The 14,942-nt window shown below is 44.6% G+C and overlaps 1 protein-coding gene across 1 annotated transcript in view; it reads left to right on the forward strand.

Moving 5' to 3' along the window:
- Window positions 1–7,472, forward strand: part of LOC125955463 (protein jim lovell) — a 31,998-nt gene extending 24,526 nt beyond the window's left edge. The window contains exon 4 of the mRNA XM_049686598.1: window positions 6,730–7,472. Within this exon, the coding sequence (XP_049542555.1) occupies window positions 6,730–7,472 (743 nt within the window). The remainder of the gene's footprint in view (window positions 1–6,729) is intronic.
- Window positions 7,473–14,942: the final 7,470 nt, after the last annotated feature.

Here is a 14,942-nt window from a genome sequence, read left to right on the forward strand (position 1 = left end):
ATTTTAATCTCTAACTATAACTAACGCTTTTGTTCCATTTTGAGCAAACGGCAGAGTTTTCGGTGCAAAATATTAAATGCACTACCAGTTGATATGTTCATCATCTTAGCTATCTCGTGCACTTTCATTAAGCGGCCATCCATCACGATTTTCAATACATGTTCGTTGTTTTTGAGAGTTACTGCCTCACGTTCTGCAACATTTGTATCAAAATGACCACTTTTGAAGCCAGCATCCCACCGGCAAGTGGTTGTTTTCGACGGGAAACGTTTTTCAAACCATCGCTGAACTTGAATAGTGATTTTCCCCTTTAAAAAACAATGTTTTATCAACACACAACATTAGTTTTGGTTCATTTTTTTCACGTTTGCAAAAGTTGCAGCTTTCTTTGTTATGTTTCGAATTACATCTTATTGAATTATTGAATAAGTTATTGAATACGTTACTCATTTCTCATCAATTATTGACCGATCTGTTATTAGAACCGATTGCGTAAGAACAAGAATTAATGGACTCATCAGTCGTCAGAGACTGATAAGTAAATGAGTAAAGCAGCAACAATGATACAGTGCACCGGGTAGAGCCGGGATATGATCAATTTGGATTTCGCATTACCCCCTCATCTTTTGCCTAGAGGCTAACCCAAACGAAAACACACTAACCGACCATATGTTTAGCACAAAAATATATTCTCTTCCCCCCGGGGAAAGGTCACCGCGGTGTACCGTTCTATCGCCGCACATTGACGCCGCTTGGCGCCTCTGATCGGCGCCGGAAACGTTTACCGGTGGCAGTTCCGGGCGACCACTTGAAAGCCCAAAACATCACAGGATGAGTGTAACTGTATCCCCCCCAAACACTGGTGGTCCGGTTGAGTTCTTGGGTGCCGGTGTTGCAGGTTCAATCTTCGCCGACGAAGATTGACTTCAGAACAACGGATTGGAGACTCACTTAGACCGACACCCGTCGCCGGGCAACGATTCTCATGTGAGAATCCTTCACGATTGGCGCCTACTCCGATCCGACATCAGGTCGATAGCCGCCACAAAACGGTTGCCAACCGGCCAACTGAGACTTGAGCATCTTCGGTGACGATGACGCTGCGATGGTGAAGGATGGAGATGAGAGGGATAATAACATACCTCTTCTTTCCTTCCTGGCCCATTGTCCAGCCGCTGTTCTTACCTTATTCTCACCTACTTACCCCCCCTAACACAAGAGGTTTGGCCCTGGCCAGCCGTCCCTGGCCAAAGGTGGCTACCGTTTTTCTTTCTTTCCTATCGCGTCTGCGAACCTTCGAACCGCGGATCGTGCGCTATCGCACGATACTCTCCACTGTCTTTCGCGAGAGATGATCGCGCCATGGGCCGGGGCGGGGGTTTTCCGTTCCCTATACACACCTCCTTACCCTCTCTCGGCTGCCTGCTTTCCCTCCCCTTCATCCAGTTTCTTTTCTCATTCAATCAATTGCTTTTCCTTCAATCAATTCGATTAATTGCATATTTAGACATCACTACTATCTCGAGGCTCTCTCGCGGGGGCCGTCCATCTCGGGGCGTCGGTGTGAATGGGGATGACCACAGACCCCCACTCCCTCCCGCATCATCAGCCAGTAAACGGAGGGTTTTTGGGTTTTTCGAGGCCACTGCATATCGGAACGGTGCGATTGATTGAGTTGATTTTCCGCTCATCGTTCCCTGCGCCAGAGATTGACTACTGGTGGTGATGTATGCTAATAGTTTCAAGCACACACACACACACCGATCGACCGGTGAGATGATACCAACCAACCTGCCAACCTGCCACCGAGTGAATATGTTGGTGAGAAGAAGAAAAAAACGGCCACAAATGCAGTTTGATTGATAAAAACCAAAACGCGTTGCACAGAGGAGTATTTGAGCCAAAGGCTGGCCAAAAGTTCGAAGCATGATTTTTTTTCAGTTTTCAAATTTGCTTGCTAATAATTTTCAAATATTCTACACATAACGGCACTATCATGCACAGAACTCAATCAATGATTATACACTTTCGATTAGCTATCATTTTTAGCTGTGAATTAGCTGTACGTGGTGCCTCGCGCCATTCTTGTCGAAAAAAAGCAGTTATACTCAAGATAACAGCCTGTTTCTGATGTGTATGATTATCTACGAGGTTAGTAGATAAATTTCAACTTTAGTTTTCTCAAAAGCCGGCCAATGCCAGCCAGAAATTCAGATAGCATATGAAAAAGCAAGGTCTCTAGAATTTAAAACCGGTCGTAATTATTCATGGTGGATCCTCTTTACCGATTTGTCGATGTCGATTTCCTGAAATATGGAGCTTCCACCATTTTTCGTCTAATTTCTGTATTTACTTTCATTCTCTTATTGTTTCTAAACAATACTTGTGTCAACCACTTAAAATTATGATCCAAGAAGGTTTTGGACAGTGAACTTCAAAATGTTGAAGAGAAATAAGCACTACTTTCCGAGTAACCTTTTGAAGAAAACAAAATGAAGGTGTTTGAAAAAAAATTCTGCCAATGCAAAGCAGATTTCAAGCGATGCTGGATTGCATCACGATGTCGACTTTATTGAACTTTGCTAATGATAAATGGTTGTAACCTAGAATAGCTTTCATTTTTTTTTTGCGGTAAAGCCAACTATATAAGTAGGCGACGCCTGAAAGATTTTGCTAATATAAGCGAAATAAAGAAAGAACGCGTACGTTCGTACGCGTTGGAATTACATCAAAATTTTCTTTTTTACTGTTTCACATCGATTAGCAATCATATTTATAACGTTTAACAGCTTTATGGACTTTTGGCCAGCGTTTGGCTCAAATACTCTCCTCTGTGCGTTGACTGCTGCTGTTGATCCAACGGAGAGAGCGAGAGAGAGACAGAGAGAGAGGTCGCCACCAGCAAATGGTGTAATGGCCTCGTATGGTTCCCGAGCGCACCATGTCGCCATGGCGTCAATTCCGTATCAATGAATCCCGTCCCGCAACAACAAAAAACGATCTTCGATCTGCAAATGAAAAAAAAATGGACAGAGGATGATGACCAGCGGACACCGAAGCGCAGCAAAGTGAATGAAGTGCAGCTCGGTTCTTGGTCCGATGCACAGGGAGGGTGGCCTCAATCCGATTCAATTTCCACCCGTTTCCCCGTTCGTGCGGTGGAGCGTAATTCAATCGAGAGGCGCAAAAAAAAAGAACAGGAACGCTCCTGCGCTCACGGGATCCACTCGCTTCTCACCGTTTTCCTCACCCGAAAAAACCGAAAGGATATGGATGAAAATGGAAAGTGAAGCGGTCTGTTTCACACGGATTGGGCGAAGCAGCGTAATCCCGGGTGCCACCGCCGCCATCACTGCGGTTGTAAAAACGGCGCCCTGGCGCCCTGACCAAGCCCTGACTACTGACCCTGACTGCAGCGCGCATCCTCGCTGGGTGTTCGCGTGAGATAATGCGATGGCGCGACGGCACGACGGAGGGAATTAAATTTATTGCCCGAAACGGTACCATTTCGCGCATCGAATCGAACGCCAGGCAGGACACCAGGATGCAGGTGGTGGTGGCAGTGGTGGACTGACGATTAACACCGCGAGCTGCTCTCTTCAGCAGCAGCAGCAGCAGCAGCTTGCCGGAGCCGGAGTGTATGGCAGGAACTGCATTTTATCGTCGCTTTTTCCTTTGATTTTCGAATGTCGCTGCTGTCAGAACCTTGGAGGAGGAGCCCGGGTCGGGGGGGTTGGCATCTCAATTCGATGGTGGCCGATCCGGGCACACGCTGTTGGGCACCGAGCAGCACGATGAGACGAGCGGACGAGTGGATCTCACCTGCGGATCTGTGAAATTGAATTGAAGTGTAGGCAATAGTGAAGGTGCACAGTACTAGGACTGCGGGACCAAAAAGCCAACCGTCATGATTCATATCCGGTACTCCCGGTTGGTGAGAGGCGCTGAGAACGCTGCTTACGATTGGGAGTCACGATTTCTGGGTCGGGACGGGACGAGTTGCACGGGAGGTTGGTGTCAATGTCGTATCAGATCCGATCTGAAAGGACTTTTTGCAGTCGTTTGTGAGAATCTCGGGGAATGAATTAGAGAACCTTTTCTATGGTGCATTACATGTTATCATTGCGATTCATGTTTCATGTGAGAAATGTTTTGCACTGTAAATTATGAATGTTTTGCAAACGATGCGGACCTTTCTTGTGAAAATTTCAAGCGAATTGCAGATTACGCCCCTTGTCTAAACAGGCAACTTAGATAAACTTAAAAACACAAGAAACAACACATACCAAACAACAAGGAGTTCAGACATAGTTACCTAATAATGAATGATGGCAATTGTTATTCATCGTTGGTTTTCTCTTGTTTATTTATTAGCCTTACTCTTCCCATATATTGAATTCAGTTCCTTCCTAAGCTATAGAAATACATGGGCTTTACAGTGTCACCTTAAAGCAATAGGCATTCGAATTATGTTGTGGGTAACTTAACTTTGCCACCTGTACAACACTATTCTGATGTCACCGTTGGAAATTCCTGGAATTCAGACTGATCACTGTGACATCGCTGTATTCGATCGTACTGTTGCACTTGAACTATATTTTGTATTTTTGTATGATTCCTATCTCTAGTAATTATACTGTTGGCAACATTCGGTAGTATCATTCTCTTCTCATTTCTCTAAATCCTCTTGAATGATTGATTCCCTACATATCGCCAAATATTTCAGCTTATGACTGCGTTAACTGTTAATTATTCTTCTAAATGGCGGCATATTGTCTCCCGTTAATGTTGGAACTTCATAGTAAAGCGATTAGAATGATCTGTTATGCGAAAAACTTTCGCTTTAATTTCGAAACTTCCATACTGTTGTTAAAAACTGAATTATATTCACAAGATTCGAAAGAACAAAAGAACCCGTATTAAAGGTCACGATCACTATAAACATGCACGCACAAACAGGACATTTCATCTTCAGTTGTAAAAACAAATACTTTATTAATGCATACAAGTAAGCAGACCTATTGCTTGCCGCTGTACTCTAACTATGTTAACGTAAAACTAATGTCCGTAACATCATTTCTAAGACTGTAATGAAGTTATTAACAAGAAAGTAAGTCGAATTAATTTCTTGACCTCATTGATGGTCGTCATACTATGGAGAATTTCGAAGGACGACTGTGTAACTTTCGTTTTGGTTTCTGCAATTTACAACCCTCTACATATCGCACCTTCTTCAAAACGAGATGAACCTCTTCTATTCGTCAGTCGTTTCTAGAGTTCAGAGAGTAAAATCTGCTCACCACGGAACGTATGCCAACGATAACCAATTGTAATGTGTTCAAAACTGCTCAAGATTTCAAGGTTTTGGCTCGCCTAATCGGACGTGTAACCAACGTACGTGGCCTCAAAACATGGACTCTCCTAGACAAGTAGCTCATACACTCATACACAGTACTTTGTGGCGCGGTACCGCCCAGGATTTATCGACCAAAAGCGGCCACTGGATCTTGTGGATTTTTTTTGTATTTTTGCGGACGCGACGTACGAGTTGTTGGCTCCGGCGATCTGGCGATAATAACAATAAGATCATCGCGGTGCAGAACACACCAACCAACCAACAACCGCTCTCTTCACACATGCTGCGAAGGAAGAGAGAACTCACCAGAAGCATGATTTGTGCTGTCTTGCGTGGCCTTTCCCCCCCGGATCGGGTGGACCCCGCGGAAAGGGCTAACAAGATGCGTCGCGCCCCAAAATCATACCCTTCTCCATTGTTGACCACCACCACCACCACCAGCATCGGGGAGGGCATCGGTGAAATGATAGAGCAGCACCGCGGTGTTAGGTTCGTGATAACTAAACTGAGCTATGAACGAGCGACGAGCCCGTCATGATGATTCGACGAAAAGTCGGTCCGAGGGCCCCTCCGAACATGCCACGGGGCGGGCCATGCCACGCCGCGCTAACGCGTTTCGGGCTTTCGGGCTTTTCGGTCCCAGCAGCAGCAGCAGACCACATAACACATACTTTCCTTTGGTCGCCCCGCGTTTTCGTGAATCCGTTCACCTTCCAGCGTTGGCGACGACGACGACGCAGAAGACGAGGAACTGTTGCTGCTGCTGCTGCTGCTGGAGTGCCGAGAGTTCGGTTCCCGGCGATCCGATCCCGGGGCCGGTCCACTGGGTGGTATCATCGCGGATAATTAATTGATCGGTACGATGGGGGCTTGTTTCTGTAATTGGACAAATGGACTACCTCCAATGTGTCAGCTACACACCTCTCAATCGTCGTCGTCCCACCGGGAACGACCGTCGGATCGCGCTCGCGGCATTTACTTCTAACAAACGGTCTTGCGGTAGGCATCTTTCGGCAACATTTGATGGCTCCGCCTTGGTCACGACTTTTTCTCACTCGCTCACAGTAGGCACTGGTCCCGTCTTCACTTTTTCTCACTCCGAACCCTGAACAATATATCGCCCGCCATCTCGGATGGTTACAGCAACAGAAGGAAAGAAGCCACGGACTGCTCGTGGCTCGCGTCGGTTGTTGATCTTTGGCGCGATGGAACGCCAAGGGGGGAGAGGGTTTCCCAGCGTAATTCCATCGCCGCAAACGGGATCCGCGATCGCGATTCATCGTCTCGACTTTCTATTTATAAACAAGCGCACAGTGAAAAAAAACCTTCTAACCGATCGTTTCTTTCTACTCCCGCTCTCCGATCTCTAATAGTGAACCGACCGAAAGGACAACATTCGGCACCCCGCGGTGGTCCACCACGGTCGTGGACGAATGCCGAACTGACCGAGGCGCTGCAGCACGTGTGGAACAAAAAGATGACGACCAGCCAGGCATCGCGCATCTTCGGCATTCCCTACAACTCGCTGCTCATGTACGTACGGGGCAAGTACGGCAAAAGCTTGAAGTTGGAGCAACTCCGGAAGGACTGTATTAGTGGGCCACCGATCGAGCTGCTTCAGATGGGCGTCAGTAACAGTAGCAAGGAAAAGAAGGAACCCAAGGATCCGGATCACCACCATCATCATCATCATCCACCTGGCGCACGTGATGGTGGCTCTGGTGGACCAAATGGTGGCAACAGTAGTGGCGGTGGTGGTGGAGGAGGACCAGGCGGTGGTGGTCTAGGTGATCTACGAGGGCCACGGTCGGCCTCATCCGAACCGGAGCTACTCTCCAGTCCCAATCCACTGTTCAATCCATTCCCGGGTGGCTTCTATCCGGACTTCCCGAGTGGATTCCCGGGATTGCCGCTCAGCATGCTGAACCTACTGCCACCGGAGCGTCACTCGCAACCGCACTCGCTACCGTTGGCGATGGACGAGGACTGTAAGAGCGATCGATCGAAGCAATCGCTGGATGACGATTACCCGCAGCCACTAGCACTGAACAGGCCGGCATCGGAGCAGCTGACGGATAACCGGCGCGAGATCTACCAACAGAACGGTCAAGACTAATGACCCGGCGGTGGTGGCGGCCCATAACGTCCCCCTCGGAGGGGCGGGAGGGGCTCGCACCGATTCCCTGAAGAAGCGTAATCGGTAAAACAGCAAAACGCTGCATCACTACCAAATTGCATACTTTTAGGCGTTTATTATTTTAGTTATCTGCAAGCGGAGGAAGCGGGTGCAAGGGGTGTACTAGGAACGTAATAACTTCCTTCCCTACTCCTTGCCCTCCTCCTCCTTGAGATGTGTTTAACTTTCTGACACATTTAAGCAGTTATTTAACCCCTAAAATTATGCAATTCGGTAGAGTGGTAGAAATTTGCTTTTTTACACCGGGGGTCGTTGAAGTTGAAGACCACGCGGTGGTCGCGGTGTTCCTTTGTTACACACACACACACACTTAGCTCAATTCTCGATCGCTTTTCGTTGCCCCGAGTTTTGCGAAAGCCCCCAAAACGCTGGCAACAACTGGCATCGTGCGACAAAACCGAAACGAAAGGAAGGAAGGAAGGAAGGAAGAGGAAACTTTTGAGGGGAAAAGGGGCCAAAAGGTTTAGTTACTTTACGTTATTTGTTGTGATCCCGGGGATACGGCTACGACGTGCAACAAGCTTAGGTTAGTTAGTTTCTGAGTTTTATTCTTATACAAATCTCTCCATGCCCCCCGCCCGGGGGGTCTTGGGAGGATAGTTTATTTTTTTTTAGTTTATCACAATCGGTACCACAAACGGTGGCCGACCGGTTTAGTTAAATGCGTTTTGTTAAATCTTGTCAGTGAAGGAAGGTGCTTTTGCAATATTTTTTAACAGATAGACAGATACAGAAGCGTACGATCGTGCTGCTCGCGATCAGCGAAACCGTCGCAGTGCGGTGGTATAGTTTAAGTTTTTCGGGGGGGCAATAAACGGTGGGATTACGATACGAGATAATCGCCTACAAGGTCGGCACTGCAAGACTGGTCGCGGGGTTCGTATTGGAAGTGCAAAATGATAACCCAAGGGAGGAAAAAACAAACAAAAACCCACGAGGGGGGATCGCACCCAGAGGTAAAAGCTGCGATCGGCGAAATCTGCGAAAGGATTCTAGTTTCATGTTCAATGTATGGTGCTTTTCGTTTATTACTTCATAAGATGCGCTACTTTACTTCAAAACCGCAAACGCATAAAATGCCACACATGGGAGTGGGCGAAGAGGATGGATGGTAGTTTAAGGACCGAACCCCGAATGTCAACCACGTGTCAAACAAAACGAAAAATCAATTAACGGGAAATTGCAAAGAAAAACGTGGTTCGCGAGAGAGAGAGAAAGACGGGACGTTGATGTGCAACCGAATGGTGGAATGTATTATTGTTGCGTGTAGTAATTGTACACCCTTGCCACGAAACAGAGATGATGAAAACCGACAGAGAAAACGTGCTTCCTGAAGAGTAATAGTAGGATTTTTGTGTAAGTTGTAATCCAGCAATGAATCAATAGCACCACGACGGGCGTGAAAGGAGTAACCTCCAGCATTCCAGCAGCAAACATTTTTCGTCTCCAAGCTTCATTGTAACTGTGGACCTGTGTGTGTGTGCAGTTGTTTATTTATTTATTAACTCTCCCCCCACCCCGGGCTATATTATCGTTATTAGTTGATAAGAGAAGAGGGCTGATAGTAGCGGTGGTAGGCATAATAAGTGCAATTACGTTTTGCATCAGATTCTTTATTTTCCTTCACAAAACTTCCCAGCTGTACATAAAACATCCTCGCACCCTGAGCCCCTTTCGACGTACTTTCGCTATGATTTGTTAAAACATTCTCTCTCTCTTCGTGTGATGCTGATAGAAACCAATCTTCCACCAACCCTGATTTCTATCCGATTCCTATTATTTGATAGCGTTTTGTTTAGTTATTTAATGTATTTTATTTGTACACGGTATTTTATTATTACTCTTTATTTTTTGTAATCAATACAAGAGCGCAATCAAGTAACAGTAACTGAACAACACGACGACGACGAGGACGAGGGACCTTCAAAGAAGAGCTCATTAGACCAGCTGGAAATATACAGTATTAATAAACCAGATATTCACGCAATTATTCCATGATTTTGATTTGTTTTCATTCTTTCTTTTAGCAATTCCGTTTCATTCGTTTCCAATTTCGTTGTTGCCGAATCCGTGGTAGCAGTTACAACTTTCGTTCTTTCCTTTTTCACATTTTCAGTTTAGCAGAATATCCATACAGCACCGAAGATTACGATACTCGTGCCCTCCTCCATCCCATTTACACCACACGCTGCGCTCGGCTGCGGTCGGATCGTTGTGATTCGTTCGAAGATAAGACTGAATCTCGTGTTCTAGCAGAGGACTTTTTCTTTTTCCGTTCGCGTACGCGTACTTTCATTTGCTGCTGCCCCTGTGGACCGGTAGAAGGACACTCACGAGAAGATTGTTTTGTTAATTTGTTAATCCATATTTTTCCGTTTTCACGCCAAACCTCTCTTTACCAGTCTTACATTGGAGCTGTTTTGTTAAACCAGATGAATAGAGCCATAGCCAACGCGAAGAGTAACACGTTACAGAATAGTTATAAATATACCACAACAACAACAACCAACAGCAACAAAACAAAAACGCCAACGTTCCCCGTATTATTACATTGCGAACTATACGAAACTCAGATATTACTGTGTAGAACTATCCGCACACAACTTTTTGCAGCCAGAATGGCATCATGGAACAATAGATTTCTGTTAAATGCGATGCGTTTTCGATTGCGACAAAGCTGCATTTTTGTGCAGCTGAGCCTAAAAAACAGTTAAACGAAGTACCGGCAACGTAAAGTTACTAGAGTGCAGCCGGGATGGTCCTTATCGTGGGCCATCCAACCTTAACCTGCCCTGCCAGCCAGGCTACCCAGGGAGGCCGCACAGGTGATCATACACTCAAGCACTCAAGACAGTAAAACCCACGTGGAAAACGGGGGAAAACAAGAATATAGAAAACCAAACCAAACGATCAAATCCTAACCGGATGATAACTTTCAACATAGACATACAGACAGACACAAGCAAAAACCACAACCAATAGTTCCTCAATCAATTTACATATACAATAATTCTTACAACAGTTATTTGTTGATCGAGAGTAAGAAATAAGCCAAGCAAACCAAAACCAACACAGCAAACACAGCCAGACAGACACACACACACACACACACTATCTACCAGGCCCGGTCCCGAGCTAGGAGCCGTGCGAGTCTTTGAAAGGACACTTCAAGAAGGCAACGTTATTCGGTTATCATCTTCTCCTGAAGATGGGCAAACCGCAAAGGACTCGCGACTCGCGGTCTGTCTCATTGGAATTGTGCCTCGAACAGATCCTTCTTTTGGCTGATAATTACGGCTCAAGACGGTCTCGCTGGCCCGGAGCGGCCCGGTAGACATTCAAACTCTTATTTACAAGATAGCACCAGAAAAAAAAACCACTGTTCAAAATGGTGGCAAAACAAACCAATAGAGCAGCTCAGTTGAGTGAAATGTTTTTTCTCATACAGAAGCAACACTTTACCAGAAACCTCTCCGCGCATTAAATGAGTCGCACCTACGAAAAACACACACACACACACACACACACAATGGGCGATATCAGCAACTAGAGACGACGGGAGATGGGCGTTTTTACATATATTTTTATACAATACACAAATGCTCAGTACACAATGCACTGTACTGGACGCAAAGCGAAGCGGGGGAAAGCGGGCTTTTATGGATTATGAAAACGTTAGCGAAGAAGCTAGAGGCGATCGGTTAAGAGGGGGGGAAAGTGATGATGATCCTCAATTGCTCAAACCCCATCAACTGCTCGGAATAATACGCCAATAATATGGTGCGCCAAGAAGAATGGTTATTTTTTGCAGATCAGATTTTATACAAACCCACTAAACTATTGAGCGATGATTACTGCTGCAGGAATGTTACATCTACAGGAATCGAAACCAATTGAAACACACATACACACATACACACACACACACACATGCATACATACATACAAAAAGCACACCAACAGCCAATACATGGTTGCAAATCCTTACAACCTCAGTGAGAAGGAAAGATTCACGATCACAGTTTCGAAGCAAACGGCGCATTTCTCAGCAGCAGAAACCCAGAAAGCAGGCGGAAAAGTTTTTGGTTTGAGTTGATCCAGAGTAGTCTAGCGAGAAGCGCCTACTACTAGTTCGCTGACTAATTCTTTTGCAATTCAAATATTCAGTTGTGCTGCAGATGTTTGATCACAATTTTCAATTAACACGCTAAAGGTTACCCCATTCAGGCTATCACTAGACGAGCAAAACGAAGGAAGCAAAATGGGTTGTCTCGAGAAATTGGGTGGAAAAAAAGAAGTAGGCGACCATAAAGAAGAAGGCTAGAGTATACGGCACAGTGGAAAATGCATTTTATTGTCTTAACGTCCGCTGAAACATATTGTGTGTTTGAAAAGTATTCAAAAAACAAGGGACACCTCCAAGCAGTGAGCCAACGCTTACTTCTGGGGGAAGGTGGCAACCAAAGCGTGAACAACCGAAACTAAACCATACAGAGGGTAACTTGACAAGTGGAACCATATGTACAAAATAAAAAAAAAACTGGAACCGGAACCTAGCAAACAAATGCAACGCAAATCCGATGCGTGCGCGTCAGTATGTGTGCGTGTGTGTGTGTGTGTGATTTTGGTCGTTGTTTAGTTTCATGACAACTCTACTCTTACCCAGTGCCACCGTAATCGTAATAGGTATTATTTAACAGTTTACAACCCGAAACCCAAAACCCGTACACACAGCAGAGCAACAGGAGGCAGGCATCCCTTATCTGTGATTACCACCAGCCAGTCCCAGGGCCGGCTGTATCCGCTGAACACACTAAACGCAAACGCACAGTACAGAACAGAACAGAGAACCAGCCAGCAGTTAAGCAATAGGACAATCTAGAGCCAGGACTTGAGTTGAATTTTCCCTACGTGTTTCTTCCGTTTCCGACGATTCAACAACTTCTGACGATTGCTTTTGATTGGAATAAGGACCGCTCACTCCACGCACACCGACGCAAACGAGGCATCGGCATTCAATAGATGCAGAACAACGAGGGCAGCAAACGGTGACTCAAGTCTTGTAGAGAGCGCTAGAGAGAAATAAAACAAGCGAATAAAAACAGGGTAACTTAATGAATTTCATATACATAAACAAATCTTTAAGCATTAAAACATAAAAAGAACGGGCAGAGCGAAGAACAAAATAGTGAATTATGGCATCGCTGTCGGCATTCGACATAAGCCAGCTCCCGGACAAAAGGATGAAGGAAGAGCAGAGAGAAGAAGAAAAAAACGATTGATGAAGGGAAAGTGGAATCTCAACAACTCTACAACACTATAAAACAAGTACAGGTGAAGCAAAACCCTCTATTTTTACGTCAGTAACATACAAATTGTAAAGTAAAAATAGCAAATCTCTAAGACCTGCCGAAAAAAAAAACGATTACGGAACGAATGTGCTACAATGTAGCGGAACTTGGTGGACTTGGTGGACACCTAACGGCGACGGCAGGATGAGTCTCTCAAGACGATCGATCCCCTTGTAGATCGATCGATGTATTGTACTTTTCTGTTTTTTTCAAAGGATGCAATGTGATATGTACGATTATGATTTACTTCTCAACACTTTCGTCGATAGTCGTCGTCGTCAGTCATTTCAATCCGTTCTGTGTAGCGATTGCATACTTTTATATGTGAAGCTACCCTTACTCGTCCGCCGACTTGTAAATAGCGTCAATGGAAATTACCTTTCGATTGGAAGTGGAACACCGTGGGAGAACGAGTTGAACGCGATTCGAGGCAAAACCATGCGCAACAAGCACTACGAGAAACGGGAGTGTCGGTCATAAAATTGAGAAAAAAAAGGAAAAATATTAGATCAAAATGGTAAACTTAAAATTAACTGTTATTTAGGCAAAAATTATGATTCCAATAATGAAAAGAAAACTAAAAGTAAAGCTAACGTAAAATCTAACAAAACAACATTTGTAGGAGCTACCGTGCCGTGTGCGTGGCCAATTGATGAGCCAAGAACGAAAGAGAGTAATAAAAAGGAAAGGAATAACTTTAGCGACACTATTTGATAATATTTGTAAAATAGCTACTTAAACACCTACATCTAAAGAAGCAGCGAACGTAAAATGTGTGTAAAAAGTGAAAACAAATTGGTCAAATCCAACACAGAAGATAACTCGTGGTATAACTAAATTGCAACCAGAACACGCGTCAATGCGCGTCAATGTAAAAGGGATAAGATTTTAAGAAATTGCGTCTGGAACATGGATTCCTCGCACGGTGACACGTACACGGGAGCACACGGAAAGGCTCTGGGAGAGCAGCTGTAAAAATCATTTCTTACGTAAACCAAATTTCTTAGCAAGGATATTCGAGGAAACATACGATAAAATACCCACCAGGACTTAAGCGTCCGGTAAAACAAAAGGAATGCTTTTCGGTTTTGAACATTTTCACTAGCGTACTATGTTTGAATGGTTGTTTTTAGCAAGTATAATGGATGGATTTATACAAGGGCCGACCGGCGAGTGGGCCTAACCCTCTCACAGAAAAAAAACGAAACTATTCAACAAATGATCGGCACATTGCGATGGTTCAATAGCATTCTCACAAAACGAGTTAAAAACCATCAAATGCTACACGCTATCAATAGCATGCGGACGAACGACGAAACGAATCGGCGGCACTCGAAGATGGCAAAGATACTAAGGAAGCAGTAATCAAACGACGCAAAAAAATATGAAATGGAAAATGAAACACAAAAAAAAAAACAACTAAACAAAAACCAAACAAATCGAATGTGCTTTCTGAAGCATTACAAAATTCTCTCCAAAATTGTGAAAAAGTGTAATGAACATATTTGGCACCCATTGATATTTACTGTTATATAACACTTATGGAACAGAAATAAACGAAAATTGAATAACAAAAACCAGAGTCAAACCCACGGAGTTAGTTTTCTGATTATTGCGGAACAGTGTTGAAATGGGGAGACACTAAAATTATGGTACATTATATTGGTTTTTTTTTACAGAAATTGTTCTTTACTAGGCAAATGTGTCGTACGAGCTGTCGGAACTATTTTATTCAAATTTCCGTTGGTTTTCAAATCGTGGAATATTCGTTCAGCTTACAAGAAAATATCCGCATGAAGAAAAAAAACAAGCAAACAGAGAGGTGGCGTCATAGACGCTTTGACACGGCACCATTTTGAATCTTTTGACAATAGGGCTGATCAACAAAGCAGCGTGCGTTTGAAGAAGAAGAAGAAACAGAAGGCATGGGTAAGTTTAATGGTTTTATCAGGCAATGTACCTGTTTTCACTCTATTTCGAATGTTTAAATGATTCATCTCTCTATTTAAACTAAAACGAGCGACCGAGTTGTGTTTTA

This window comes from Anopheles darlingi, chromosome 3 (genome assembly GCF_943734745.1).
Source record: "Anopheles darlingi chromosome 3, idAnoDarlMG_H_01, whole genome shotgun sequence".
NCBI lineage: Eukaryota > Metazoa > Arthropoda > Insecta > Diptera > Culicidae > Anopheles > Anopheles darlingi.